The following is a 27,064-nucleotide window of genomic DNA, read 5'->3' as shown; positions in this document are numbered from 1 at the left end:
CATTTCAAGTAGCGGCCCCTGCACTGCGTCTGCCCAGATTCAGGAAACAAGGAATTCACACGGACAACAGGAAATCGCAAGCCACCCTGCCCGTGGAGCAAAACTGGCAAGCCGAACCTTCTTCGAAATCGGGCAGTGCCAGTGGCCGGGCCATGGACACCACTGCTACTCAGCCGTGCCGAACAAGCAAACATTCCTCAGTCGTCAAACTAACAATTTTTACATTTATTTATTTACTTATTTTTGGTGGTACTGGGGGTGGAACCCAGGGGCCTTCTACCTCCGGGATATACTCCCAGACCTGTTTTATATTTTTATTTGGAAACAGGGTCTCTTAAGCCAGTGCGGCTGGCTTTGAACCTGCGTGATCCCCTGTCTCCGCCTCCCAAGCGCGGGGATTACAAGCGTGCCCACCACATCGGCTAAACTAGTAATTCTTAACCGTTGCAACAGTAGATTCCTGTGGTGTTCAGACAGGTTTATAACATAGAATAAAGAAAACGTGCTAAGAAAGAACAGGCTGAGAACCTATATTAGAGACTAACTTGCCCGCTACCCCGCGTCTGTCTCAGCACAGCCGCTCAACAGTGCACACTGAGGCCCTCCTCCGGTGTCCAGGGCCTGGACCCTGCAGCTGGCCCTCAAGCAGAGGCCAGCGCCGCATCGCCCGCCCGCCCCCACCCAGATCCTGCCTCTGGGCCTCCCGTGAGACTTGATGAGGAATAATCAGAATTTGCAGACCGTCTCGGGATGCGGGTTTTATTTACTAGTATTATCGGTAAAGTGGTCTTAAAGATGCATTTTTGGCACCAGTACTATCAGAGACGGAAATTCCAAGTATCTTGCTAATTACTTTGGGGCTTCCCTCATAGCTAATTCACATCCCACCAAATACACAAGTGAAATCCTTCAGCAGCTCAATATGAATAACAACTGCAAATAATTCTCTACAAATTTAAATATAAAGGGAAAAGGCACGAAAGACAAAATGGGACATAGCCTGTGTGTGGGAAGAGGAGCGTGAGCTGGCCTGGCCACTCCAGAGCGCTGCTGCAGCAGGAGCCAGAAAGCAGGCGGCCCCAAGGTGGCTGTGCTCTGCAGACATTTCTGAAGAGTGCGCTCTGAGCACCGCCTAGCTTGTGTTGCAGCCGCTATACGCCATACAGGCTCATCTTTGTATCAGGACCATATTCCACAGAAGTTGAGAGAACTTTTTTACAAAGTGAAGAAATCTTGGCCTGAGGATGTGAAATTCCTGGTTAGCTATTTAAGAAGTCAAGTAAATATTATTTGGCTTATAAAGTTACAATGGTTCTTTTTATTAAAAAGGGCATGTCAGATACCACTTCTAAAAATCTTACTTAGGAGCCACTCAGGAATCTGGCTAACAGTGCTAAAAGCTGTCTCTACTCCATCAGAACCAGCTGCCACAGGCTTCTGCACAAGCCATAGCCAGGGTGTGCCCCCAGAGCCCTGCAGGCTCTTGCCCGCCCTCCTTGCCACGCAAGCCCAGGTCTCGCAGGCCTCCACCTCCTGGCGCCTGAGTCCTCTTGCTTCTGGACTCTGGGCTTCCAATCTGTCTTGTGGGTTGCTGTAAGACTCCTATTCTAAAACAGAGAGCATCATGTCTCTCCCGATGTCATCCGCATGTGTCCCCTTTGCCCCCCCCCAAGTCCCGCAGAGCAAGGCTGAGGGCGGTCACAGGCTGACTCCTCACGCAGCCCCGGGATGGGCTCAGGATGGCGAAGGGCGGGGGCGCGAGGCAGCACCTGCACGGCGAGGTCTCTCTTGGAGTGTCCACCTCCACCATCTCCTCAGAGTTCTCTCTCAGTTTCATCGCACATGCTTTCCCACGCTGCCCTGCCCCAGGTGACCAGGCTGTTGTCCTGCACCGCCCAAACCTACATGGAGAGTGAGGCCTCTTGGTCAGGCATGTGTGAGGAGCTCAGCTGTGCACATCCACCAGAGCGCGTGCCGCACCAGAGCATGGAGCTCGGCCCTAAGCTGACCGGGGCCAGTTCCTGGCTCCACTCAGGATGCAGAGGAGAGGCTGGAGGGGTCCTGGAGCCGAGGCCTGGGTGAGTGGACATGAGGGGCAGGGGCAGGCCTGTGCGGGATGTTGAACCCCACCACCATTCTGAGCCTGGGGCCTGCACCCGCAGGTCCTAGTTTCAGTATAGGGATTTTTTTCCCCCACATACTAAGCAAGGTCTCTACCACTGAGCCACTCCCTGAGCCCTAATGGTTTTTAACCTAAAAACCCAAATGGCAGTAGGCACACGTTCTGTGATAACCAGATACACATAAAGGTCTGAGGAGTATGTGCAGTACTATGAGGTGACCGAGGGCCTCCTGAACTGAGGCTGCGGTGCACTACTAGCGTGCTACGGCCACACTTCACCTAGGCAGGGCGCCTGCCCCGGTGCAGGAAGTCGCTGTCACCTGGGGTGCCGACGCAGGCCCCGCACCTCCAGAGACGCGCCCACAAGCCAGGCTCGCCTTTTCCCAGCTCCGGAGCCAGGCCAGCCACACCTGTGCTCCCGAGGGCTCGCCTGTCATCCTCTAGCTCCCGGGGATGCCCCCAACCCCACTGTGTGCCACAGCACGTACAGCCCCTCGTCCTCTGATGGCCAGACACGCGGTGACACTGTGGGGACCCGGCAGGGACAGGTGTCTGCACTCAGCTTCTGCCAGCCCTTGGAGGGCTCAGGGTCGCCACGCTCCGCAGCCTGTTGGAGTGCTACGTGTGTGCAGGCGTGTGTGGCAGTGTGCACTACAGGGCACTGTCACTGAGGAGCCGGGCGTGTGTCCTGCTTTGCCCTGAGGCGTCTGTGTGCGCCTGCCCCGTGCCATCCACAGGGGCTGGGGAGAGGGCGGCCCGCTCCCCAGGGGTGTGCGTGGCGAGGCCTGGCCTTCGTCACAGACGGCCTCTGGGAAGCGAGGTCAGCCCGGGCACTGTGGCTGCCAGCAGACAGGCACGAGCCACGCAGGAGGCCGGGCGGCACGCGGCCCGTCAGGGCAGGGATGCACTCCAGACACGTGCCGCGCCCGGCCTCCGCTCAGGGTTCCTGACTCCACCAGACCCACCTGGTCCTCGCATGTGTGACGTGTGCTAGAAACTGGCTTAGCCACATGTCGAGGATGTGGTCACTGAAAAAGAGTCGTCAACCCACACGTCCAGTGCCAGGGGACGCACGCCGGTGGGCTTTCCCAGGTGGCCTGACTCTGTAGCACTTTTTGGACCACTGTGCCCAGTCTCGCCTCTGCTGATGAGATGGAGACCAGAGCCAGCGACTGCGTACGAGGTGCTGTACGACCGCTATGCGGCAAGTAACGCATGTGCATACGCGTGACTGCTGGGCCGGGACGTGAAGCCGGGCACTCTGCTTGCCAAGCCACACCCTCAGCTCCTTTTACTTCTGGTTCTGAAACTGGGTCTCATTAGGTTGCTGACAGTCTTGCTAAGTTGTTGAGGCTGGCCTAGAACATGTGATCCTTCTGTCTCAGCTTCTCAAGTAATGGAATTATAAGTATATGCCACCACACCTGGCTATGCATACATAATAATCTGTTAAATAGTCACATCAACCTTACACATTTGTGTGTGTGTGTGGTACAGGGGATTGAACCCAGGTGCATTCACCTCCAAGCTATATCCCCAGCCCGTTTTTATTTTGAAGCAGGGTTGTACTAGGTTGCTGAGATCCTCACCAGGTTGCTAAGGCTGTCCTCCAATTTGCCATCCTCTTACCTCAGCCTAAAAAGATTACCATGCGTGCCCTACAGAGTATTTTTTCTTTTTTATTTCTTTTTGTAGTACTGGGGATGGAACCCAGAGGCATTCTGCCTTCAAGCTACACCCCCCAGCCCTGCTTTTTATTCTTTATTTTGAAACAGGGTCTCATTGCAAAGTGCCTAAGTAGCGGAGGCTGTCTGTGAGCCTCGATCTTCCTGTCTCAGCACCCAAATGCTGGTATTACAAGCATGCATCACCACGCCCGGCTCAAAATATTTTCTTAATTACAGAAATAAGAAACCAGACTCTATACCATGAGGCTAGCAAGCAGCAGTGCTCACCTGAGCAGGGCTGTCTGGCCCCAAGTCTCTGTCCCCCGAGCATTGGCATGTCTGGATGTGTGTCCTGGACTGAGTGGGAAGCCACATGCAGGACCCCCTGCCCCCGCCCCCGCCCCCGCCCCGCTGCTGAAGTGCACACTACAGGCAGGCTAAGCACCAAGGGCTGCCGAGGCGCTAGCACGGACAGGACACAGACCGCCAGAGCGCACTGGTGTACGTGCACGCAAGACAGTCAGGACTGTACAATTCTCCCATACTCCTTGCCTGCTGTGGGCCCAAATCCCTGGATGTTAAGGACCTAGGAGACATGGACACTGCGTAGTAACTTTTAGTTTGGTGCAAAGCTGAATATTACATACAATCAAGAAGAAAAGCCAGTTTTGCTTTGTGGGGAAAAGCTGAACCTACAACAAGATCCTTGTCACTGATGTGACTGGAATAAGTGTCGGCCTTTTCACATTATGGCTCGTACGTGTAAGGGAGACACTTCAGCATTTTATTTTCCCAAAAGCAATATATCATTGAGGAAGAGTATTAGCATAATTTCATTATTTGATTATGATAAAGGAGACGCTAATTACCTTGACAGAATCCAGTAAACTCTTAGGAAAAAATCGCTTTAAACCAACATCTTTTCTGAAATATAAAAAGAAGCGTATTAACAAATAACACCACCAAATCAATTAATATAATGACATACCTGCAAGAACATAAAGCATTTTAAATCATTTATCCTTCCACATACTATTCAGGAAGGAACCAAGTACAAAATAGCTCCCATTTACCAGCACACGCCTGGAAGAGGCGGGGCCAGTCATGTTCTAGTGAGTACAGAAAGCATGAATGCACGTGCCTTGTTAGAAATCTCTGTGGATTATTTACCCGTACTGTTGAAAATCCATCTAAAACATCGCCTTTCTGCAAATCCCAATGTGTAACAAAACTGGTAATCTTCAGGTATTCTTCAGGTATTCTTCGAAACATCAGTTCCAACTAAAAGAGCGTATGTGCCTGATCATAATTTATCACCTGGTTTACATAAGAAAGAACAACAAGCCGGGCATGGTGGGCATGCTTGTAATCCCCGCGCTTGGGAGGCGGAGGCAGGAGGATCGCGCTGGTTGGGAGTCAGCCTCGCTGGCTTAAGAGACTCTGTTTCCAAATTTAAAAATATAAAATAGGTCTGGGAGTGTAGCCCGGCGGTAGAAGGGCTTCCAGGAACCCCAGTACCACAATAAATAAATAAATAAATAAATAAATAAATAAATAAATAAATAAATAAATAAATAAATACAGAAAATCAAGCCATGTGTCGAAAAAGCTGAATGTGTGCCAGAAATTCCAGAAATTTTAAGTCAAGCTATAAAATTTAAATAAAAAAAATTTTTTTTTTTTGGGTGGTACTAGGAGTAGATCCAGAGGCTTTCTACCTCTGGGCTACACTCCCAGACCTGTTTTATATTTTATTTGGAAAAAGGGTCTCAGTTGCTGAGAGCCTCACTAAGTAGCTGAGGCTGGCTTCGAACCTGTGTGATCCTCCTGTCTCTGCCTCCCAAGCGCTGGGATTACAAGCGTGCCTGCCACGCCCGGCATATAAAACCAAATTTGTCATTATTCCCAAAAGCCTCCAAACACTTGAAGAAGGAAACACTGGGAAGAACAGGTCAGTCTCGCCCCCGACCACTAGATGGCGCCTCAGCGCTGGTCAGATGGACCCGGAAGAGGCTCACTATACACTAGGCTCACTGAATCCTACAAGCCTTCCTCAGCTCTGACTTTCTGCTCTCTGTAACTACTGCTTTTCCACACAGGGGTTCTCTCCCATTTTAAGGATTTTGATGCTAATCACTACTAGGAAGGAAAATTCTGAAGTAATGTACAGAACCCCGCCCCCAGACACTCCGGACTTTCTAGGGGTTCCCAGTGAGCACCTTCTTCCTTCCCTTCAGGTACAGGCCACTACCCCGCGACAGAAAGCACCGACGTCCAGGCCAGCGTTCTGCCGAGGCTGGCTGTGCCAGCGGGGTCTGGTGAGCGTGCTTAGGAACGAAACAGCAGCCTCCTTTTCTCTGTACCAACTCCACAGGCCCCTCCTGGGGAAAGCCCTTGGCGCGCACTGGTGCCGCTGTGGCGCAGAGGCAGGCCGACCTGCAGAGGCCTGGGGTTTTGTGAGGACTGCGGGCAGGCGGAAACACTGGGGCTCGCAGGGACAGGGCGGGGTGCTGAGGCCCTTCCAGGGCCTCGGGAAGGGGCGGGGTGCAGGGCAAGGCCAGGGCAGAGGCGCTGCGCTCCTCCCAAGTGTGAGCTCCAGCACAGGACACCAGCTGAGAACAGGAGAATTGAAGAGAAACCAATCTATCATCTGTTCTGCTACGGGTGGGAAATTAGAGGGACCAAGAGGGTCAGTTCTCCATTTCAAGGGAACAATTTCTTTTTTCTTTTCTTTTTTTTTTTTGGTGGTACTGGGGTTCCTGGAAGCCCTTCTATCTCCGGGCTACACTCCCAGACCTATTTTCACATTTTTATTTGGAAACAGGGTCTCCTAAGCCAGCACGCGGCTAGCTTCGAACCTGCGCAATCCTCCTGTCTCTGCCTCCCAAGCGCGGGGATTACAAGCGTGCGCCACCACGCCCGGCTTCAAGAGAACAATTTCTTTGCCAGACTATCTTACGTTTACTTCAAAGGTGAAAATTCTTTAAAAATTTTAGTTTAAGCCGGGCATGGTGGTGCACACTTGTAATTCCCAGCACTTGGAAGGCTGAGACAGGAGGATCACACAGGCTTGAAGCCAGCCTCAGCTACTTAATGAGGCGCTCTGCAACTTAGTGAGATGCTGTTTCCAAATAAAATATAAACTAGGTCTGGGAGTAGAGCCCAGAGGTAGAAAATCCCCTGAGTTCCACCCCTAGTACCACACACACACAAAAATTTAGTTTAAGACAAACACTTAAAGTAGTCATGTTTTTGCAACTACTTCAGACTAATGATCTTTGTGGGGGGCAGTAATGGGAATTAAATCTTAAACTCAGGGCATCTGTGTCTGAGCTGCACCGCCAGTTCTATTTTATTTTTTATTTTAAAACAGGGTCCCACAAAGTTGTGGAGGGCCTCCCTTAGTTGCTGTGGCAGGCCGTCAACCTTCGATCCTCCTGTCTCAGCCTCCCAAGTACCAGGATTACAGGCCTGCACCACCACAATGGGTTAATAAGGAGGTGTGTGTGTGCTTGTGTTTTAATGTGATACTGGAAATGGAACCCAGGGGCTTTCTACCTCTGGGCTATACTCCCATACCTACATTATGTTTTATTTGGAAACAGGGTCTCATTAAGTTGCTGAGAGCCTCACTAAGTAGCTGAGGCTGGTTTCGAACCTGTGTGATCCTCCTGTCTCAGCTTCCCAAGTACTAGGATTACAGGCCTGCACCACCACACTGGGCTACTAATGAAGTTTTTGGGTTTTGTTTATTGTTTTTGCAGACCGGGGATGGAACCCAGGGACATTGTACCTTCAAGCTATACTCCTAGCTCTATATTTTCGTTTTATTTTAGTTTTTGAAAGTGGGTCTCACTGAGTTGCAAAGGTCCTCACCAAGCAGCTGAGGATATCCACGAACCTTGATCCTCAGGTCTCTACCTCCGGAATGCTAATGAGTTTTTAACATCTGTAGGCCAGCACTCTTACACATTTGGCAGGTGAGGAAATGCAAATGCAGCTGAGGTCCATAAAGACAGGGAAAGCACTGGCTGCTTCCATCTAAGGCTGGCTTATTGCCGGAGGCCGCTGGGCCTGGGCGCTCGGAGAGCACCAAATTCCTGGGAGAGCCTGGTGTAGACATCTAATTCTAAACCTCTCTCGGGAAAGCGCAGGGTGCGCTAGGGCCCCACGTTTAACACAAGCACCTCTCTCTGAGCTCTGTGCCTAGCTCCGGTTCACAAGGCACAAACTAGTTTTACTTCAGGTGGTGTAAAACTTCTGAGCCCAACTCTGCACAACTGTTCACATATAGTGAGTAAGACAATACAACTTACACGTCGTAAACACAACAACTGGACTTTATTAGAATTCTCTGCTATATTATTAACTGCCAAAGGGTATACCCTGACTTCAATTACACTCACCACATAAGAAGCTGAGAGGAAACTGTTAGAACCCCAGACCCCTCCTCTCAATCCCAAGCCTCGGCTGGCTCGCTAGGGTCCATACAGCAGCAGTTCGGAGGGACCTCTGAAGCCACCCACAAACGGCAGACCATGGCATCAGGTGAGAACTGTAGCGATATGCAGCTACTTACACTTGAGTTAGTTAAAAACTACATTTAAAATCTTGTTCCAGGTCACATTAGCTGTATTTCGACTGCTCAGTAGTTGAGATACAGGTACTGGCTGGTGGTTGCTGAACTGGACAGGGAAGGCAGAGTGCATTCCTATCGCTGTCAAAAGCTGCAGGTCGCTGGCGCAGGGCTGCACACCTGGAATCCCAGTACTTGGGAGGTTGAAACGAGAGGATCACAGGCTTAAGGCCAGCCTCAGCAGCTTGGAGAGGCCCTCCCCATGTAGTGAGATTGTGTTTCAAAATAAAAACCAAAATGGGCCCGGGGTCTCTGAGCTCAATCCCCAGTGGTGCACACCCACATACACACACGCGCACACGCTGCGGAAGGATGGGCCCACTAATGCCGCCGAGTTTAGGGCGTACTGCCTCGCGAGGGCCTGGGAGCTGCTGACAAGGGCAGGCTGGGTCTAGGCGGACTCTGGGTACAGGGCACTGGCAGGGAGAGGGAGGACATGGCGGCGGACAGGGCCAGCCCTAGGACACAGTGGTCCCTTAAGCCCGAGCTTCCCTCAGAACTGCCTGGCTCCACCTTGAAGCAACGAGGAGAGCCCGTGCTAGTTGAGGGATTCACTGTAAATGCCCTCACCTCGCTGGGACCCTGACGCACACCTACTGCACTGGGCGGCGGAGGGATCACGACGGCAAGGGTCCCAGTCCTAGTGGGCGTGGCGGCACAGGCCTGTAATCCCCTACTTGAGGCCGAGACCGAGGACTGCAGGTTCAAAGCCAGCCTCAGCTCACTCACGCACATTCCCTCTCTCTCTCCCCCACACCCTCTCTGCAGTACCAGGGATCAAACCCAGGCCCACACGTATGCAAGGGAAGCTTTCTACCACTGAGCTACACACCAGCCCCAGAACTCTTAATTGACCTGAGTTTAGCCTCTCTCTCCTGTAGTGACTGATGCTGGCTTGCTCTCCATGGTTGTGGAAAGGAGCATGTGCTCACGCTCAGAAGGTGTGCCCTAGCCAAGCCATGCACACCACACTGGCTGCTGGAACGGTCCATGCGGAAAGGCAGTAGCACAGGGGGCTCTGCTCTCAGAAGCGGTTGCTCCCAACACCAGGGCGACACTCCCCGAGCACCAGGGACAGTCGAGCCATGTAAAGCTGGTGGACTTATCCTGTACCCATGTATGTGCGTGCACAAGCCCACAGGCACAGTGCAATGCGTGTTATTTACATACTCAAGAGGAATTAAACATCTGCGTGACCTATGTAAGATAAATGTTTCCCCTTCAACAGTATTTCTGAGAAGACTCTGGCCTTGTCTGACCACAGTAAATTGTGGGCCTGATACCTCAAATATTTAAAGCCCCGGGAGGCTGAGACAGGAGGATTGCAGGATCCAGGCCCGCCGCAACAACTTGGTGAAATCCTGCTTCAAAATAACAAGTGCTAGCTGGGCGTGATGGTGCACGCTTGTAATCCCAGTACTTGGCAGGCCAAGACAGGAGGATCTCGGGTTTGTGACCAGCCTCAGCTACTTAGCGAGAACCTCTGCAACTGAGTGAGGCCCTGTTTCAAAATAAAGAATGAAAAATAGGGCCGGGGGTGTGGCTCAGAGGTAGAATGCCCCTGGGTTCGACCTCTAGTACCAAAACCACAAAACAAAACAAAAAATGTGTATATAACTTAGTGTGCATCCATACATAATATCCTTTTTTTTGGGGGGCGGGTCTGGAGATGGAACCCAGGGGCATTTGACCTCCGAGCTACACCCCCTGCCCTATTTGTTATTCTTTATTTTGAAACCGGGTCTCACTGAGTTGCAGAGGGCCTCACTAAGTAGCTGAGGCTGTCTGCGAACTGTGATCCTCCAGGTTTCAGCCTCCCAAATGCTGGGATTACAAGTGTGTGCCACCATGCCCGGCCATAACATCCTTTCTAAAAGTCTCAGAGCTACACGCAGCACTGGAGCGCTCTGGCTGAGCACTACCCCAGCTGGAACACAGCTCGACTTGCTTCCTGGCCGCACTCTCCCGTGTCCTAGGAGCTGTGCGGTGCTCGGAAGCCAGGTATGTCTCAGTATCCCCAGCCTCTGGTGCAGCCCAAAGTGGTCAATGTCTCTCCAAGGAGGGCAGGGTGCACGCACATCTGTGCCCTTGGTGTGGAAGAGAAGATGTCCACCTGCCCCTTTCTTGGGGGCTGGGCACCCATGTGATGGGTAAAGGCCAATGGCCATGCCAGGCCGCGAGGAGCACTACAGAAGGAGTCTGCGCCCCAGAGGCTGCCTAGGACTTCCTATAGAAACAGGAATGAGTGGCTGCCCAGGGAGCCATGTCCAACTGCAGTCACGCCTACCAGCACAGCAGTCTCCTTTCCTGCATCATAACAGGCCCTGAATAAAGCACTGTCACCACTGACCAGACAGTAGAAAACAACATGGAATTAGACAAAACATGTCACAAATTAACTGCAGCTCATTTTATTATATTTTTGTAGGGCTGAAAACCAAACCCAGGGCTTCATACGTGCATGTTAGGAATGCGATCTACCCCCGAGCTACATCCCTAGCACTCACCCTAGCTCATTTCATATCACAAACTTACTCATTTAAGAAATACATTATGGAGGCTTGGGCAGGAAGAATACAAGTTCAATGCCAGCCTGAGCAACTTAGCAAGACCCTATTTCAAAATAAGAAATATAAGGGCCAGGTATAGGAGCGCATGCCTGTAATCCCAGTAGCTGGGAGGCTGAGAGAGAAAGACTGCGTTTTCAAGATAATACGATCAGCCGGGCGTGGTGCGCACGCTTTAATCCCAGCACTCGGGAGGCGGAGACAGGAGGATCACACAGGTTGGAAGCCAGCCTCAGCTACTGAGTGAGGCTCTCGGCTAGCGTGACCCTGTTTCAAATAAAATATAAAATGGATCTGGGAGTATAGCCTGGAGGTAGAATGCTCCTGGGCTGAACCCCCAGTATTAGCACAGAGAATAGGAAAGGAGGTGGGGGGAGAGGGGAAGGGGAGAGAGGGGAGTCATGTCTTGGAGGATGCTCAGTGTCAGCTCCTCTGCCCAGCACAAGGAATGTCACCACCTGCCTACGCTGAAGACAGGGAGAGAAGTGGCGCCAGCAGCTACACGCAGACGCGCAAGACTGAGCCAACGCAAATCCCAAAGGACAAGCATTCCACAAGGAAATGGCACACCGAGAAGCTCACTGCATCATCTCAAGTATTTTCACAACAGAACTGTCTGGAATGGAAAATAGTCTGTTAGGACTCTTCCTTCTATAATACATCAGAAACCACAGATGTAACGGTGTGCTGGTTTACTTGGTCATTACCAGCAATGCAGTTTTAAAGGTCAATACAAAGAAAATTTCTTTAACTGATTTATTTTGGTGGTTGCACTCTCCTCTTTGACTTTTTTTTGGAGAGTCTTTATTTACTGATTTATTTTGAGATTACAGGTGTGCGGCACCAATTTGGCTTGTGTGGGCTCTTTGGTGATTTTCCTTCTTAGGGGCAAGGAAAAAAGAGGCACTGAAATAGACAAAGAACAAGCAGTGCTCTGCATTCATGTATAACTTTCTTCTGTACTGAAAAAATGGACAGATTCTCAAAGGCTCCAAGCCGCTAGCGAAGGCCGGGACAGTCCCTCGGAGCCTGCCAGGGGCACGCGGGCAGCATGGCCGGCCTCCCTCCAGGACGCTCTCAGCCAGCGGCCTCCCACGCAGAACCAAGTGAACGGCCGCAAGCACCTTCGGGATGCCGAGAAAAGGAGCTATTAGCCTAGAAAGGCTAACGGGGTGGTCACCTCAACAGTTAGCAGATACAAAAGTTTGCACAATGACAAAAACAGAGTTCACCACCACACACTACATACAAAGAAGCTTCTGAGCTGGGCCTGCTGGCACATGGCTGTAGCCCCAGTACTTGGGAGGCCGAGACAGGAGGACCGCAGGTCCCCAGTTAGCTCAGCAATTGAGTGAGGCTCTCCTCAACTTAGTGAGACCTGCTCCATTCTTTTTTTTTGGGTGTGTGGGAGGTGGTGGGTACTGGGATTAAACCCTGGGGCTCAATGCCCAGTACCACACACACACACACACACACACACATCATGAAATCAGGGAGCTGGTGTATAGTTCAGAGATAGAATGCACATGGTTCAAACCCCAGTAACATAAAAAAAGGCAACCTGAAAAGGATATTTAAGAAGTAAAATGACAACGAGAGGCTAAGACAGAAGGATCACAGGGTCGAGGCCAATGCATAGTAACTTAGATCCAATTTCAAGATAAAAGTGGGGGCTGGTAGTATGGTTCAGAGGCAGAAAGCCAGAGTTCAACCCAGTGCTACAAAAGTAAATAACCAAGTAACGTAATAACGGCCTCTTATGCTGGGAACCACAGGAAGAGGCAGAACTAGACGGAACCGATGGTGCCTGAGGGGGAAGGTGGAGGAGATGACGGCGTTCCAAGCCCTGCGTTGTTTGAAAGAAGGTGAGAGGGGTTTAGAATCTAGATTTGGCTATGATAATAAGCTTTTAAAAAAGGAACTAATGTCACAGGACAGCCTGAGATCTGACAGCTGGCACAGGGCTAAGCCTGCGGGTCTGCAGGAACCAGGTAGCCAGGATGCCCTGGGGACCTGGGCCGGCACTCGGGCTGGGGCTGCGTGCCAGCTGGGGCCCTGGCCCGGCCCAGGGAGGCTCAAGGGATGCGATCCCTGGCTCGTGTCAAAAGCCATCAAGGCAGCAGAAATGACACCCTGGAGCCCAGCTTGTCCAAACAAGGGCAGTGGACGCTTAGGTGAGAGTTAGTTTAACGGCAAATTCAGGCCCCACAGCAACACAGGGTACTCTCAGCTACACAACATAAAACACCCAGGCACAGAAAAAGTGAAGGAAAAAACAGAAGAAATGGCCCAATCCCACAGAGGGCGATGCAGGAAAGTCAGTGGTGAGTGAAAGCTGCTCAGAAAGGTTTGAGGTAGGGATGCTGCCTAAAAGAGAAGTAACGAAAGAGAAGACACGTCCAGAGGGCTGTGCGCACACTGCCAGGGGAGAAGGGCGCAGCCGGGGAGGCACAAGGATCCACACAGAAAGGGTGAACGGTTCCCAGGCGAAGGCACACACCCACAGGACGACGGTGGATCCCACACGCGCAAGGAGGAAAACTACGAGATAAAAGTACGGAAAGTCTTCAAAACAGCAACCAGGAAGGAACGCGAAGACTGTGGGTCGCAGCAGCAGCAGTGAGCCCAAGAGCCATTGGTGGCACTCAGGAGGGACAAAGATCTGGGCGGGGAAGCTAAATGTGAGCACGCTAAGCACGCAGGGCGGAGAGGGGAATATGGGCAAGGGCGGGAGGGGCACTGAAAGGGTCTGAAAGGTGAGATCGGTTTACAACTGGGATTTGGCCATGTTAATAGAGAAGGTTACATGTGAGAGCAACTAATCAAAGGGGAAGATTTATAACTTTCCAAGTTTTTAAGTTTCCAATTCATTAGAGAAGAAAATCTGGAACAAGAAAACCAACTGAGAAATAAACAGAGTATACACACACACACACACAAACATACTTTCACGTTGATTTCTAGAACACCAGAAAATATCACAAGTACAAATGTTTTATTCATCCTAACAGATATAAATGTATTAAGTTAATCAGCTAAAAGTAAGAATTGGTGAACCGCATTTCTAGAATTTAGCTCTATGATATTTGCAAAAGATACATCTAAAAAATCTGAGGACACAGAAAAGCTGAAAGCAAAAAGTGGAATATATATTCCCAAAAAAACAACATTCTTAAGAAAGCAAAGCAGACTTCAGGAAAAACCTCCTAGTAGACATAGAAAGGGCATTAAATAATAACAACATCCAATTTACCAAGAAGATATATACAGTGTGTGGTTATAGAAAAGGAACTTAAAATGTAAAGCACACTTTAACAGACTTGTAGGATAAAACTAGCAAAGCTAAGCCGGGCGTGGTGGTGCAGGCTTGTCATCCCAGAATTCAGGAGGCTGAGACAAGAGGATGGCAGGTTCAAGGACAGCCTCAGCTACTTAGCGAGACCCTCTGCAATTTAGTGAGACCCTGTTTCAAAATAAAGAATAAAAAATAGAGCTGAGTATGCAGCTTGAAGGTAGAATGCCCCTGGGTTTCACCCCCAGTCTCTCTCTCTCTCACACACACACACACACACACACACACACACACACACACACACCAGCAAACGATCATCATAGGTGTAATATATCAATGTTTCTTTTCTTCTTTCTGCATTAAGATGTGAAGACCTCACTAAGTTGCCGAGGGTGGCCACGAACCGGCAATCCTCCTGTCTCAGCCTCCCAAGTATTGGGATTACAGGTGTGCACCACTGCACCCAGCTTAATAATGAGTTTTTATTTTTATTTTATATTTATTGATTGATTGACTTTGCAGGTCTGGGGATGGAACCCAGGGGCATTCGACCTTCGTGCTACACCCCAGCTATATTTTTTATTCTTTATTTTGAAACAGGGCCTCACTAAGTAGCTGAGGCTGTCCCCGAACTGCGATCCTCTGGTCTCAGCCTTCTGAATGCTGGGATGACAAGTGCACCGCCATGCCCAGAGAATTTTTAACATTTGTATGTTAGCACTCTAGCATACTTGGCAGGTGAGAACATGAAAATGAGACTTAGTACAAAAAGACATGAAAGGCACTCGATAGTACTACCTCTAACACAACTTAGTGAGACCCTGTCTCAAAATAAAAACAATCTTAAATAATAATACTAATTAAAAAAAAAAAGACCTCACTAAGGTGAGGTGGCACATGCTTGCAAACAACCCAGCATTCAGGAGGCTGAGACCAGAGGATTGCGGTTTGTGGACAGCCTCAGCTACTTAGGCCTTTCCCAACTCAGTGAGACCCTGTTTCGTTAAAAAAAAAAAAAAAAAAAAAAAAATAGGGCTGGCGGGCAGCTCGGAGGTGCAATGCCCCTGGGTTCACCCCCCAAAAAGGCTGCGGACATGGCTCAGTGATAGAGTGCTCCTGCTCTAACCCTCTTACCAAGGTAAAAAAAGAAAAGAGGAAGATACATGGTCAACGCCACTCCACCTACACTAAAACCATGCACTGTATGCACACACGTGAAATTAGGAGGGTAGAAGAATATTAAGACTGCAAAGGGGGGATCGCTAAAGGATGGGATTTGAAGAATTTTTCCTAACTGGCTACATAATTTCAATTTTCTCCTAACTAGAATGTATTATTACCTTTGAAAACAAATTACAACCCACTTTAATGGGGCTCAAAATCAAGTCAGCAGATGAAGCTGGCATTCTTTTCCACCATTTTTCTTGATGCTCTTTGGAAACCTTGGCAGTCTGGTTCGTGTTGCTTGAGGAGCTCTGGCCGGGGTGAGGGTCAGGTCGACGTGCACCACGGGCAGGACAGGAAGCTTTCACGTGGGCCAGGTGGCCTGACTGATCAGGCAGGTGTCGGCCTGATCACCACTTCTTCAAGAGCAGAGCCAGTCCTCCGGAGTGGGCACTGGCGCCCAGGTCCGCCGCTGCAGGCGCTACCTGACCAGCCGCCTCACACACCAAGCCAGGAAGGAGTTTACCCGGCTAGGTAAAAGCACGGGCCTTTGAGAGGAGGGCACAGTGCAGAGGAGAGCAGTGCCCAGGCCCACCAGGCCTGAGAGGCCCTCTCCGCTCTAGCCGCCACGTCTGCCTACACAAGCCAGCGCGCACGTGCAGGAGCCATCAGAACCAGAGCACTGGGCCACTCAAGCTCGTCCTCGAAGAGGGTCCAACTTACCAACTCACACGTGTTCACGCCTCCTGGGGTCAGGCAATAATAACTACAAAATCTCAGGGGGACTGAGCCCACAGGCATTCTACCTCCGAGCTACACCCTCAGCCCTATTTTTTATTTTAAAACAGAATCTCACTAGATTGATGAGTCTACCTGCTGAGGCTGTCCTTGAATCTGCTAAAGAAACCTTTTATTTTAGAATAATTTGAGATTTACAAAAAATAAATAAAAAGATGCAAAGCTGGGCAACTATTCCAGTCAGTCCCTGAAAGTCTGAGGCAGGAAGATGGCAGGTTCGAGGCCAGTCTCAGCAACAGCAAGACCCTCAACAACTTGGCAAGACTTGTTTCAAAACAAAAAGTAAAATAGGGCGGGGGCTGTAGCACAGAGCTAGAATGCCCTGGGTTCAATCCCCACTACACAATAAAAGTTGCTAAGATGGCACCTCACACGCCCAGGCTCAGGTACCAGCTTCTAGCACTCGAGTCTCTCCCTCGGTCACTCGCGACATGCTACTAACAGTCTACGATGCTCAGAGCCGCGCTCTGTCCTACATCTGGTTTCTTGCCAGGACCCTATCTGGGACACCACGTTACACTGAGGCATCATGCCTTTTTTTTGTGCTACCAGGGATTGAATCCAGGGGCGTTCTTCCTCTGAGCTACACTCCAGCCCTATTTTATAGTGAGAAGCAAGGTCTCACAGGGTTGCAGAAGGCCTACGTAGCTGAGGCTGTCCACAGCCGAGCTCCTCCTGTCTCAGCCTCCCAAGCACCCGGCTCCTTTACTAGTTTTGGGTTCCACCCGCTGTGCCAGCTTCTCAGACTTCTGCTGCTTCCTGAGACCTTGGCACCTGAGGACTGATGGCCAGGTGTTTTGCAAACTGTCCGCAACTGGGCTCTGGGATGCGCCGCCTGTGACTGGCCACACGCCACAGTGGTGAGCTGCCATTCCCGCCAAGTCACACCAAGCTGCACACTGAGGGAGGGCTGCCGGGGTCCCTCCACGCGGCCCCAGTCTCCCACACGCACTCCACGCCGCTCTCTTGAGAACGCCCCAGGTGGGCACTCCGCTCCGCCACCTTCGGACACCATCTGCATAATCACCTGAACTCTTCTGAGAGCAGAGGTGGCCTCACGCTGCTCGCTCCACCGCTCACCCTCGCCGGGGCTCCTGGGCCATCCCCCAGCCACGCGCTGAGCTGCTCGGCGTTACTGCTCTCCTCCCTTAGACACAGCCGCCGCTTTCCTTCTTCCCAGCATGACAGGAAGCTCCATCTCCTCTCCTGTTTCCTCTCCCACCCTCCAGTCTGACACTTCCTGGGACCTGGCTCCTTGTACTGGAGACAGGTGTTAGAAACCAGTCTGCGCGCTGATTTCCTACCATGAACTAAGCCAACATTTCTCTTCCATTGCCATTTTAGAACAATGGGTGTCCCTCAGAGCTGAGTCAACGTGTGCGCCCTCCGCAGGCTGCACTCCCGTGCCTGCACCCTGTGTGTCCGGACAGGGGACCGAGAAGAGCCCGGGTCTCAGCTCTGCAGATGCCGTCTGTGACTGCTGCTCCTTCTCTAGTTCTCACACCAGAAGAAAACATTTAATGGTGTCTTGATTTCCCACTTCCACCTTTAACCTCCTTTAATAAAATTCCCTTTTTTAAGTATAGAAATCAAAACAAAAATCGACCTGGTGCCACAGTCCGGCTGGGCCGGCTCAGCATGCAGCAGCGCTCTGCTGGGTGTTAAGGACCTGCGCAGATGCAGCCCCTTGCTCCTCCTGGGCATGGCGTTTGCCATGACAGCTCCCGTCCCCTCCTTGTCCTGATCCTCCACCTAGACGGGCACCCGGTGGCACCGGCTGACCCCACACTTCCTCAGCCTCAGGCCGCAGGACTTCCTACAGGCACCCCTGGAGAGGCGCTGTGGGCAGAGGCCCCGAGGCCCTCCTCTGCCGCCCTCCTGTCTACAGTGAGCCTCCTGAGGGGGATGTGGTCCCATGATCTTAAATGCCAAGGACCCCAGAGGTGCTCAGTGGAGGCTGTTAGGGGAAAGAAGGGATGAGAGACGCACAAGGAAATGGATGATCAAGCAAGTAACTAAACAGATAAAACTCCTCGTTTCCCTACTGTCCCTTTGAAATGAAAACAAAAATAGTTTTCCTCTTCAGTGACTTCTGACTCTGGCATGTATCTTAAGCACTAAGGAAAGTCAGGCGGGAGAATGTGGCAGTCCCCCCCCTTTTTGTGGTACTGGGGATTGAACCCAGGGACATTCTAAGTCTAAGTAACACCCCAGCCCTATTTTATTTTTGTTTGGAAACAGGTTCTAAGTTGTTGAGAGCCTCACTAAGTTGCTGATGCTGGCCTCTAATCTGTGATCCTCCTGTCTCAGCCTTCCACATACTGGGATTGTAGGATTTATACCACCTCCTCCAGCATGTGGCAATTTTTAAATAAAGCCTAAACCGCAACGAATGCTAGTTTTCACTTCTGTAATGTTGTTGATGGTACCATTATTACAGCACCATCGACAGAATGACAGGAAAAACTCTACTTCACCCTCTCCTGGCGGGCCAAGCCAGGCCTCTGTCTCCTCTGATCTGTTAGGCTCAACGCAGGCCACAGCTGCCTTCGTAAGGACAATCGGGGTCTGTGGCAGGTGGCACCCAGATGCGCAAGTGTCAGGGTACCAATGTGACCAGGCCACAGTGAGCTCGGGAGCCCAGAGCTCGTCAGCGCTCAGCACTGACCACAACAAGACGGACGGCAGGCCACAGCATGGCCTCACAGGCTCTTGTGGGTACCAAAGAGCTGTGGCTTCTGCTAGCACCTGTTGTCATTTCCAATGCCCCTGGCCTCTTTTTAACAGGCTTCCAAAACTAGTTATTTCTTCTTTCATTTTGAATACTTCTTTTGCCAGATCTTGCTTTCACAATGCACGGGTGTCACATTCTCACGCGACGGCAGGTAAAATGACTTAGAAGGTCACATAAAGCCTACACCATATGAAGAGCCCACTACGGGAGACCTGCTGCTCCTGCCCGTTCATTGCAGAGCACTTCTCACATGCCACAAGAATCGCGGTAGGAACACAGCCGGAGCCGGCAAAATGCTGCCCTACTACAGATGGAGAGAGGGCCTGACTGAGCTAGCGCGGGCGCCGATTACCTTCTGAGAGAGCTGAGTCAGCCATCAAACTCCTAGGCTGCGAGACTAAGCTGCCGTGTCGCTCATACATCCTTAAAACAACTAACAGTCCAATATACAAATTAACTTCATTATCAGAAAAAAACAATGTTCCAAATTTGCCAATTCAAGTAACAACCCCATAACTCCTTGTGGGGGGGGGGGACCTTAATAAACTTATAAAGAGAAATAGTGATAATTTATAGGCAATTCTGGAGTTCAATGTAAATTAGAAGAGCCATCCCACTAAAATTATATCCATACAAAAACATCTATTACAGCTGTGTGGCAGGCCATACACAGTATTATCCACAAGGCATTCACCAACAAATTCTAACAGTTGCTAGCTGAATTAATGCCGTAAAGATTTTTAGCAGGTGCCGCTTGGCCTGCAATACTTACTCTAACACTTCATAGTTGGACTTCTTCTCTAGCGCATTGCCCCGCATCTCCCAGTAAGATCGCCTAGAAGCAGGGAAGAGAGTTGTAAGTGCATATAGGGAACGTTTATATATAACCCACAGCCAGCGTGGGGGCGCACGCTTGTAATCCCTGCGCTTGGGAGGCTGAGACAGGAGGATGGCGCAGGTTTGAAGCCAGCCTCAGCTGGTTTAAGAAAGCCTGTTTCCAAATAAAATATAAAATAGGTCTGGAAGGCCCCTGGGTTCCATCCCCAGTACCACCAAAAAAATAAATATACACCCCCACTTTTTTTTAGATGTTATTACTGGAAATTGAACCCAGGGATTGAACCCAGGGGCATTCTACCTCTGAACTACACCACTAGCACTATTTTTCTTTTTTTTAAAACAGGGCATTACTAGGTTACTAGAATTTCACTAAGTTGCTGAGGCTGGCCACAAACCTGCAATTCTCCTGTCTCAGACTCCCAAGTACTGGGATTACAGGCCTGTAACAACACATTTAGCTAAGAATGTTTACGTTTTAAAATAATATGAACTGGGGGCGAGTCACCTAAATAAAAAACAAACAATCTACAATCTGCCCAGACTTCACTGAAGATTTTACTAACAATCTCATGAGGAAAATAGATGGAAATTTTACAAAAAATAAAGAGGGAAAAAACAAAAACTGCATACAGTGAGCACCTACCGTATTTCTAGACAGCCAAGCTTCAAAGCGATCTCCTGGTCCACCTGGTCGGCGATCTCCAGCATGTAGTCGCTCTTTACCTGCAAAGAGGAGAGAGGGTGTTGTCGAGGGCCCTGGACGCTGGACCCACACAGCACGAGCTTGCGGGGCTCGCAGACTTGAGCAAGCTGTCAACAGCTCCTAGATTTTCGGTATCACACGAGGAACACCAAGAGTAACTACAGAAATGGCAGTCTCGTAGTAAGAAGCTGGCACAACCTGTCACGGCTGACGGGGGACTCGCCCGACCACATGACAGCCTTCCCATGAGGTCAGGAGCAAAAGGGGCCGGGAGAGCTGCACACCCACATAGGCCTGCAGGAGGACGCCCGGCTCTGACGGTCGTTTTGCAGCATTCTGGAGACCTCAGTGCAAGGGTTGAGAAACTCACACTAAGTGTGCAAGTGAGAGGCTTCAACCTAAGCACTGGCTGTGATTGCTGTGCGGAGCAATGACATGCTAGAAGCTAGAAAAATACTAGAAACGCCTCCAAGCAATGCGCACGCTCAACTGAAAGTGCTGCTGGGCTGACGTCAGCACGTGAGGAGCTCTTAGTGTGAAGTGGAACCAGGTACGATCTCCTGGCAGCCAGGGCTTGGGAGAGCAGGACCTGCAGCTGACTGTGAGGCTGGGTGCACATGTCCTGACCCCTAAGTGCTTCTGCCTGGCCTCCCTGGTAGGACCTCTGCCGCACCAAACACACACACAAGGGCATCAGCAATTCCAGTTCAGAAACGAGTGTACATGCGCTTTCGGTCTTGCTGTGTAACCACTTTATAATACCTTCCACTCTGTCTCTTGACTGAGGCCCTTTGCAGAATCAGCGTGTTAGGCGCTGCCCGGGAACGCGCTCTGAATGCCTCTGCAACTAACACGTGCTCGGTGGCCAGCTCACTCACCAGCTCAAGGATCTCCACCCACTCACTGGCCGCACACTTCTGAGGGATGAGTCACCCTGATGACCTTCCCTCGCCACGCCCTTCCCATCCAGCCACTGTGTGTGTGTGTGTGTGTGTGTGTGTGTGTGGTACTGGGGTTCCTGGAAGCCCTTCTACATTATGGCTACACTCCCAGACCTATTTTATATTTTTTTATTTGGTAACAGGGTCTCTTAAGCCAGCACAGCTGGCATCGAACCTACGCGATCCTCCTGTCTCGGCCTCCAAAGCGCGGGGATGACAAGTGTGCCCACCACGCCCGGTTCAGCCACCTGTTTTAATGGCTTGGTAAAACCAAGCGTACAGAACAGGACCTCCCTTTGTCCATGCTTCCTGCTGAGCAGCTGAGGAAATACAGGAAGAACTTTCCCGTGGACTCCTGACAACCAGCCCACCAAGGCCAGCAGCAAGCTCTGAAAACCCAGCGCGCTTGCCCGGGGAGCTTCCACACAGCCAAGTCAAGCTTCTCCAGTCTCTGGGCCACGGCGCTCCAGAGAGGAGCACTGGAATTCCCTCCGTGACCTGCAGGAAGCTGGAACCCGAGGCGCACATGCGCCCATCTACTCGGGTTTTCTCTCTTACGGTGGAAGAGATGGCCCCAACCCAGCACTGATGAGTATTTTCATCTTACTCTACAACAGAATTAAGCACAGGTTTTAACTAAAAAAGAAAAAGAAAAAAAGCCATCTCACATTCTCTAATACTAAACCACCCCATAATTCATTCTGTATGACTCCGCGCTTTGCCTACCACGTGATGCTGTGCGCTTTGTTTTGGTTTCTTCTGGATTCTCTGACAGTGCACAAACTTATCAACTCCACTCCAAAGTGCTTGGTAGCAGGTGAAGAGGACGGAGCCCGCGGAGGCACAGAGGACATGGCTGGGCTGTTCACCAGCTGGTGCCCAAGGCAAGAATTCTGGCTGAGAGCCCGCCTGGCTCGAACCTGCAATCTTCCTGTCTCCCAAGTACTGGGATTACAGGCACAGGCCACCACGCCCAGCCCTTTTAATTATTTATTTATATATTTATTTGCTTATTTTGCAATACTGGGGATAAAACCCAGGGATATTCTACCTCTGAGCTATATCCTCGGCCCTACCTTTTATTCATTATTTTGAAACAGGGTCTCACTAAGTTGCTGAGAGCCTAAGTAGCTAAAGCTGGTCACAAACCTGCAATCCTCCTGTCTCAGCCTCCCAAGTACTGGGATTACAAACGTGCCACCAGGCCTGGCTTTAGTTTTTATTTTGAAATGGGGCCTCACTAAGTCACTGTGCACTGGCCTCAAAACTGAAATGCCCTGTCTTAGTCCCCAAGTCCTAGGACTGTATAGACACGCACCACCCCACCTGGCTGGATTATGAATCACATACCTTTTCAGGATTGAATGTCATTTAACATAGTACTTAGTATTTATGAATTATTTGATTTGTGTGACAAATACTGAATGGCTATCATATACATAGATGCCACAGTAAATAAAACACATCTAACAGAAATGTAGGTAGACTTTTATTTAGAAGGGGTTCTTTGAATGTTATGATGAAAACAGACAATAAAAATGTTACGGTTTGGATACAGAATCTCCCCTAGCAGAGCTAAATGTTCAGAGGTGATCCGAGAGCCATGAATCCTAATCTCATCAGTGGACAATCTACTGAAGGGCTCACTGGGTGGTAATGTCAGCAGGTAGGATATGATCAGGAGGTAGGTCACTGGGATGTGGCCCTGGAGGTTACATTTGTCCCTTGCCCCCTGCCCGCTCTCTCTGAACTCCGCAGATATGACCCAGCCCAACATGGACTAGAACCTCAAGGACAGTTGTGGTCGTCAGGCATTCTGGGTGACAGCTGTCAGAATGCGGACTGAAACAAAAGGGCAAAGGCTGAAGTAAGGAAGCCCAGTAACAAGTGTGCAGTCTCCATCCATTTATAATAGACGAGTGAGAACCTATGGGAAAGAAAATGAAGACTCTGCCTGCCAGCCCAGCTTTTAAAAGTGCACGTGTGCGTACACACACACACGTACGCACACGTGTACACACACACACACACACACACACACACACACACACACACACACACACAGATTCCTCTAAGTCCAAAGGCTTAGAGTTCCTTATGTTTTGGGGTTTGGGTTTTTTTTTTTTTTTTTTTTTTTACATCTTCTAGAAAATCTCATCTAAAAATTTTGGCATCGGGGCATTCCCATTAAGTCAGCTCTTCCCACAAAGTCACTGAAGAGAATAATCCCATGCCTGTGCTGTGGCCAACAGTGAGAAAGATAGGCTTCGTGTGCACACTCGCTGGCATCATGCCCTGTTCAACAGACGGTAGTTAACACAAGGAGTGGAGGTCAGAGCTGTGTGGTGGGTGACCAGGGACACGGAGTCTGTGTCACAGGGTAGTCCTGCGTCCTGAGTATGGCGGTGACCTACAGCTTCTCTGTGACAAAGCACACAGACTCCCCAACACACACACACACACACACACACACACACACACACACACACACACACACACACAGTCTAAGGACCGCAGCAAGTCATCCTTCTGCCAGCATCCTTTACTCTATTTTTATATCGTACCGTATCAAGATACTCAACCACATACTTTTGTCAATGAACATTCTTACCCTGGTTGCTTTTATTGTAAGTAATCATACATCAAAAGAACAAAAGTTTTTCTTTTTTTGGTGGTACTGGTGATGTAACCCAGGGGTGTTGTATCTCTAAGCTACATTCCCAGACCTATTTTATATTTTATTTGGGAAGAGGGTCTCACTAAATTGCCAAGACCCTCACTAAGTAGCTAAGGCTGGCTTCAAACCTGCATAATCCTCCTGTCTCAGCCTCCCAAGTACTGGGATTACACGCATGTGCCACCACACACCTACAGAACAAAAACTGTTTGAACTCAGGGATGTTCCACCTCTGAGCTAGACCAGTCAGGCATGGTGGCATACCCATAAGACCAGCACTTGGAAGACTGAGACAGGAGCTACCAGCATCTGGTAACTTAGCAAGATCCTGCTTCAAAATAAAATAAAATTAAAAAATAGGAACTGGGAAACAGCTTGATAGTAGGATGCATCTGGGTTCAATACCATACACACGGAAGAAAGGAAGGAAGGAAGGAAGGAAGGAAGGAAGGAAGGAAGGAAGGAAGTTAGTTCAGATCCCCTATGGCGAGACGGGTTGAGAGACACATTCTCAATAGCAAAAGTGAACATCAAAGACAGCAGGAAATACCATTAAAGTGCTGAAAGAAAACAAGCACAGATGTTGGCATATGAGTGTGTGTGCATGTGTGTGCATGCGTCTGTGTGCGCATTTGTCTCCAAGCAGAGGTTTCTTACAGGCATGAAAAGACAGTACTACAGACACAGAAAATTTGAACACCACAATTAATATCCTTGAATTAATGGATACTTACTAATTACCTATGTTGAACATTTAGAGAAAACACAAGCAAAACTGGAATCTTAAGCCAGGCATGGTGGTGCATGCTTGTAATCCCAGCATTTGCGAGGCTAGACAGGAGGACTGCAGTTCATGGACAGCCTCAGCTATCATTAGTGAGGCCCTCTGCAACTTAGTGAGACCCTGTTTCAAAATAAAGAATTAAAAAAAAATAGGGCAGGGGGTGTAGCTCGGAAGTGGAATGCCCCTGGGTTCCATCCCTGGTACTGAAAAAAAAATAACCACAAAAACAAAAACAAAAAACAATTGGAAAAAGAAACACATGCCTGATGACTAAACAAATCTAAGCAAAATCTCAACTGTTTATATCTAATGAACCACAGTTTCTCATTAGAATGCAAAGTTGTTACTGAAACAAACCAAAAGGGAAATGATTTTAAATCCCTGGACAATCTCTTCCATTAGGCCAGAAGATGGACAGAATGTCCTGCCCAGTATGTTCACTGAAAGCAACTGGAAATGGCAACTGGAAATGCTGACTGGTGTTGTTTAAACTTCTTGAATGCTTCCTTGAGCTGGAAAACCAGCCAACAAAATGCAAGCTGTGAAAGGAACGCAGAGGGCTGAGGAGAGGAGGCTCCACCTTGCCTTCCATGTTGCGAGCCTGACAACCGGCCAGCAGACGCCAGCCCGCAAGGGCAGGCAAGGTTCAGGATGCCGGTTCCCTGCGGGGCGGGTGGGCACAGGGCAGGGACAGGGAAGCATCAGGGTTTTCATTGCATTGAAGTGGAGGAATCATGGGTATTCGTGCCTCTGTTAAAAATCAAACCTTACGAAAGGACACATGACTCAGCTGTTACAGAATCTAAACAATTAAAAAGAATGTCATTAGCTAGGAGAGATGGTGCGTGCTTATTATCCCAGCACTGGGGAAGCTGGGACAGGAGGAGGGTAGGTTCAAAGCTAGGCTCGGAAACTTAGTGAGGCTCTCAGCAACTTAGCAAAATCCTGTTTCCAGAGGAAAAACAAATAAGGTCTGGGGCGCAGCCAAGAGGCAGAAGGCCCCTAGGTTTCATCCCCAGTAAAACACACACACACACACACACACACACACACACACACACTCTCTCTCTCTCTCTCTCTCTCTCTCTCTCTCTCTCTCTCTCTCATTGAATTCTGAGCCCCATAAAAATGAACAGAATTCAGTCAGAATGTGCAGTGTGTGTATACACACATATATATACACATATACATAAATGTATACATCTTATATGTTTGCATTTAATGTTTCAAATTTTAAAAGCTAAAGAATGGTTGCCACCAAATTCAAGACCTTTAGAGTGATTAATGTACCTCAGAATTCAGTGACGATTTCCAACTCAAGTTCTTACACAGTGCATCAGTTGCATTCTCAGTAACTATAAAAACAGTATGGGACAAATTATTTATTTATAGCCCTTGTGTGTATGTGTGAGTGCATGTTAAAATAGGAGACCATTCTCAATTCCTAACTAATTTTTCAGAGCTGTACTTAAGTTGGTACTGCCTGGTAGGGCAACAGAGAAATCCCCTCTAGTAACTCTGGAAGCGTGGAGCAAGACAGTCTGCCCTGAGAATTCACCAGAAATCCTATATTAAGATTCCATATTAATTCTATATTAAGACTTGCCAAACTAGCACTGAAAATAGTTTTCAAAACTGTCTGGGCTGATCAGGATTAAAAAAAAAGTATGCACCTTCTTTTCATACAAACAAACTTAAGCCTAATTTATACGTGGCCTACATTTGAGCAATAGCCTTTCCCGGCCTGCACTCTCGACAAGGGATGCACACAGCTAATGCCCAGCAGAAGTTACTTCCTAGGAATGTGTGATGCCACAAACATTTTTTTTATGTAATACTCCTACGAGCACCCTTTTACTGACACATTTACATGTACACGTGTAAATCTTTTTATTTCTTCAAAGTAAATTCCCACAAGTACATTATTAGGTCAAATCCTAAGGCACTGCCAACATGGAACTGTTTCTAACTGAGAAGAATGGCAGAGATGCGGCCGCAAGGCCGAGGCTGAGAGCACGCTCACTGGCGCAGGCGACAGGCCAGGGCTTCCCTGGCCGCCCGCCCGCCCACCAGCACCGCTCTCTGTCCTCTGTCGCTGGACCCTGAGACGCTGGCACAAACAAGCAATGCCACTAGCAG

The 27,064-nt window shown here is 49.6% G+C and overlaps 1 protein-coding gene across 27 annotated transcripts in view; it reads right to left on the bottom strand.

Moving 5' to 3' along the window:
* The window catches only part of PTK2 (protein tyrosine kinase 2), a gene marked incomplete at both ends in the record, with an annotated part of 164,837 nt that overhangs the window by 96,474 nt on the left and 41,299 nt on the right, over positions 1 to 27,064 (bottom strand). For 25 of the 27 annotated variants that reach the window (XM_080694191.1, XM_080694202.1, XM_080694211.1 and 22 more), the window contains 3 exons: positions 4,659 to 4,713; positions 19,753 to 19,815; positions 20,464 to 20,543. In XM_080694191.1, coding sequence (XP_080550317.1) covers positions 4,659 to 4,713; positions 19,753 to 19,815; positions 20,464 to 20,543 — 198 coding nt within the window. The remainder of the gene's footprint in view (positions 1 to 4,658; positions 4,714 to 19,752; positions 19,816 to 20,463; positions 20,544 to 27,064) is intronic. The other 2 variants (XM_080694209.1, XM_080694210.1) reach the window with 1 other exon arrangement.

This window comes from Muscardinus avellanarius (genome assembly GCF_963383645.1).
Source record: "Muscardinus avellanarius genome assembly, chromosome: 4".
Taxonomy (NCBI): domain Eukaryota; kingdom Metazoa; phylum Chordata; class Mammalia; order Rodentia; family Gliridae; genus Muscardinus; species Muscardinus avellanarius.
This window is presented reverse-complemented; position numbering and strand designations above follow the sequence as displayed.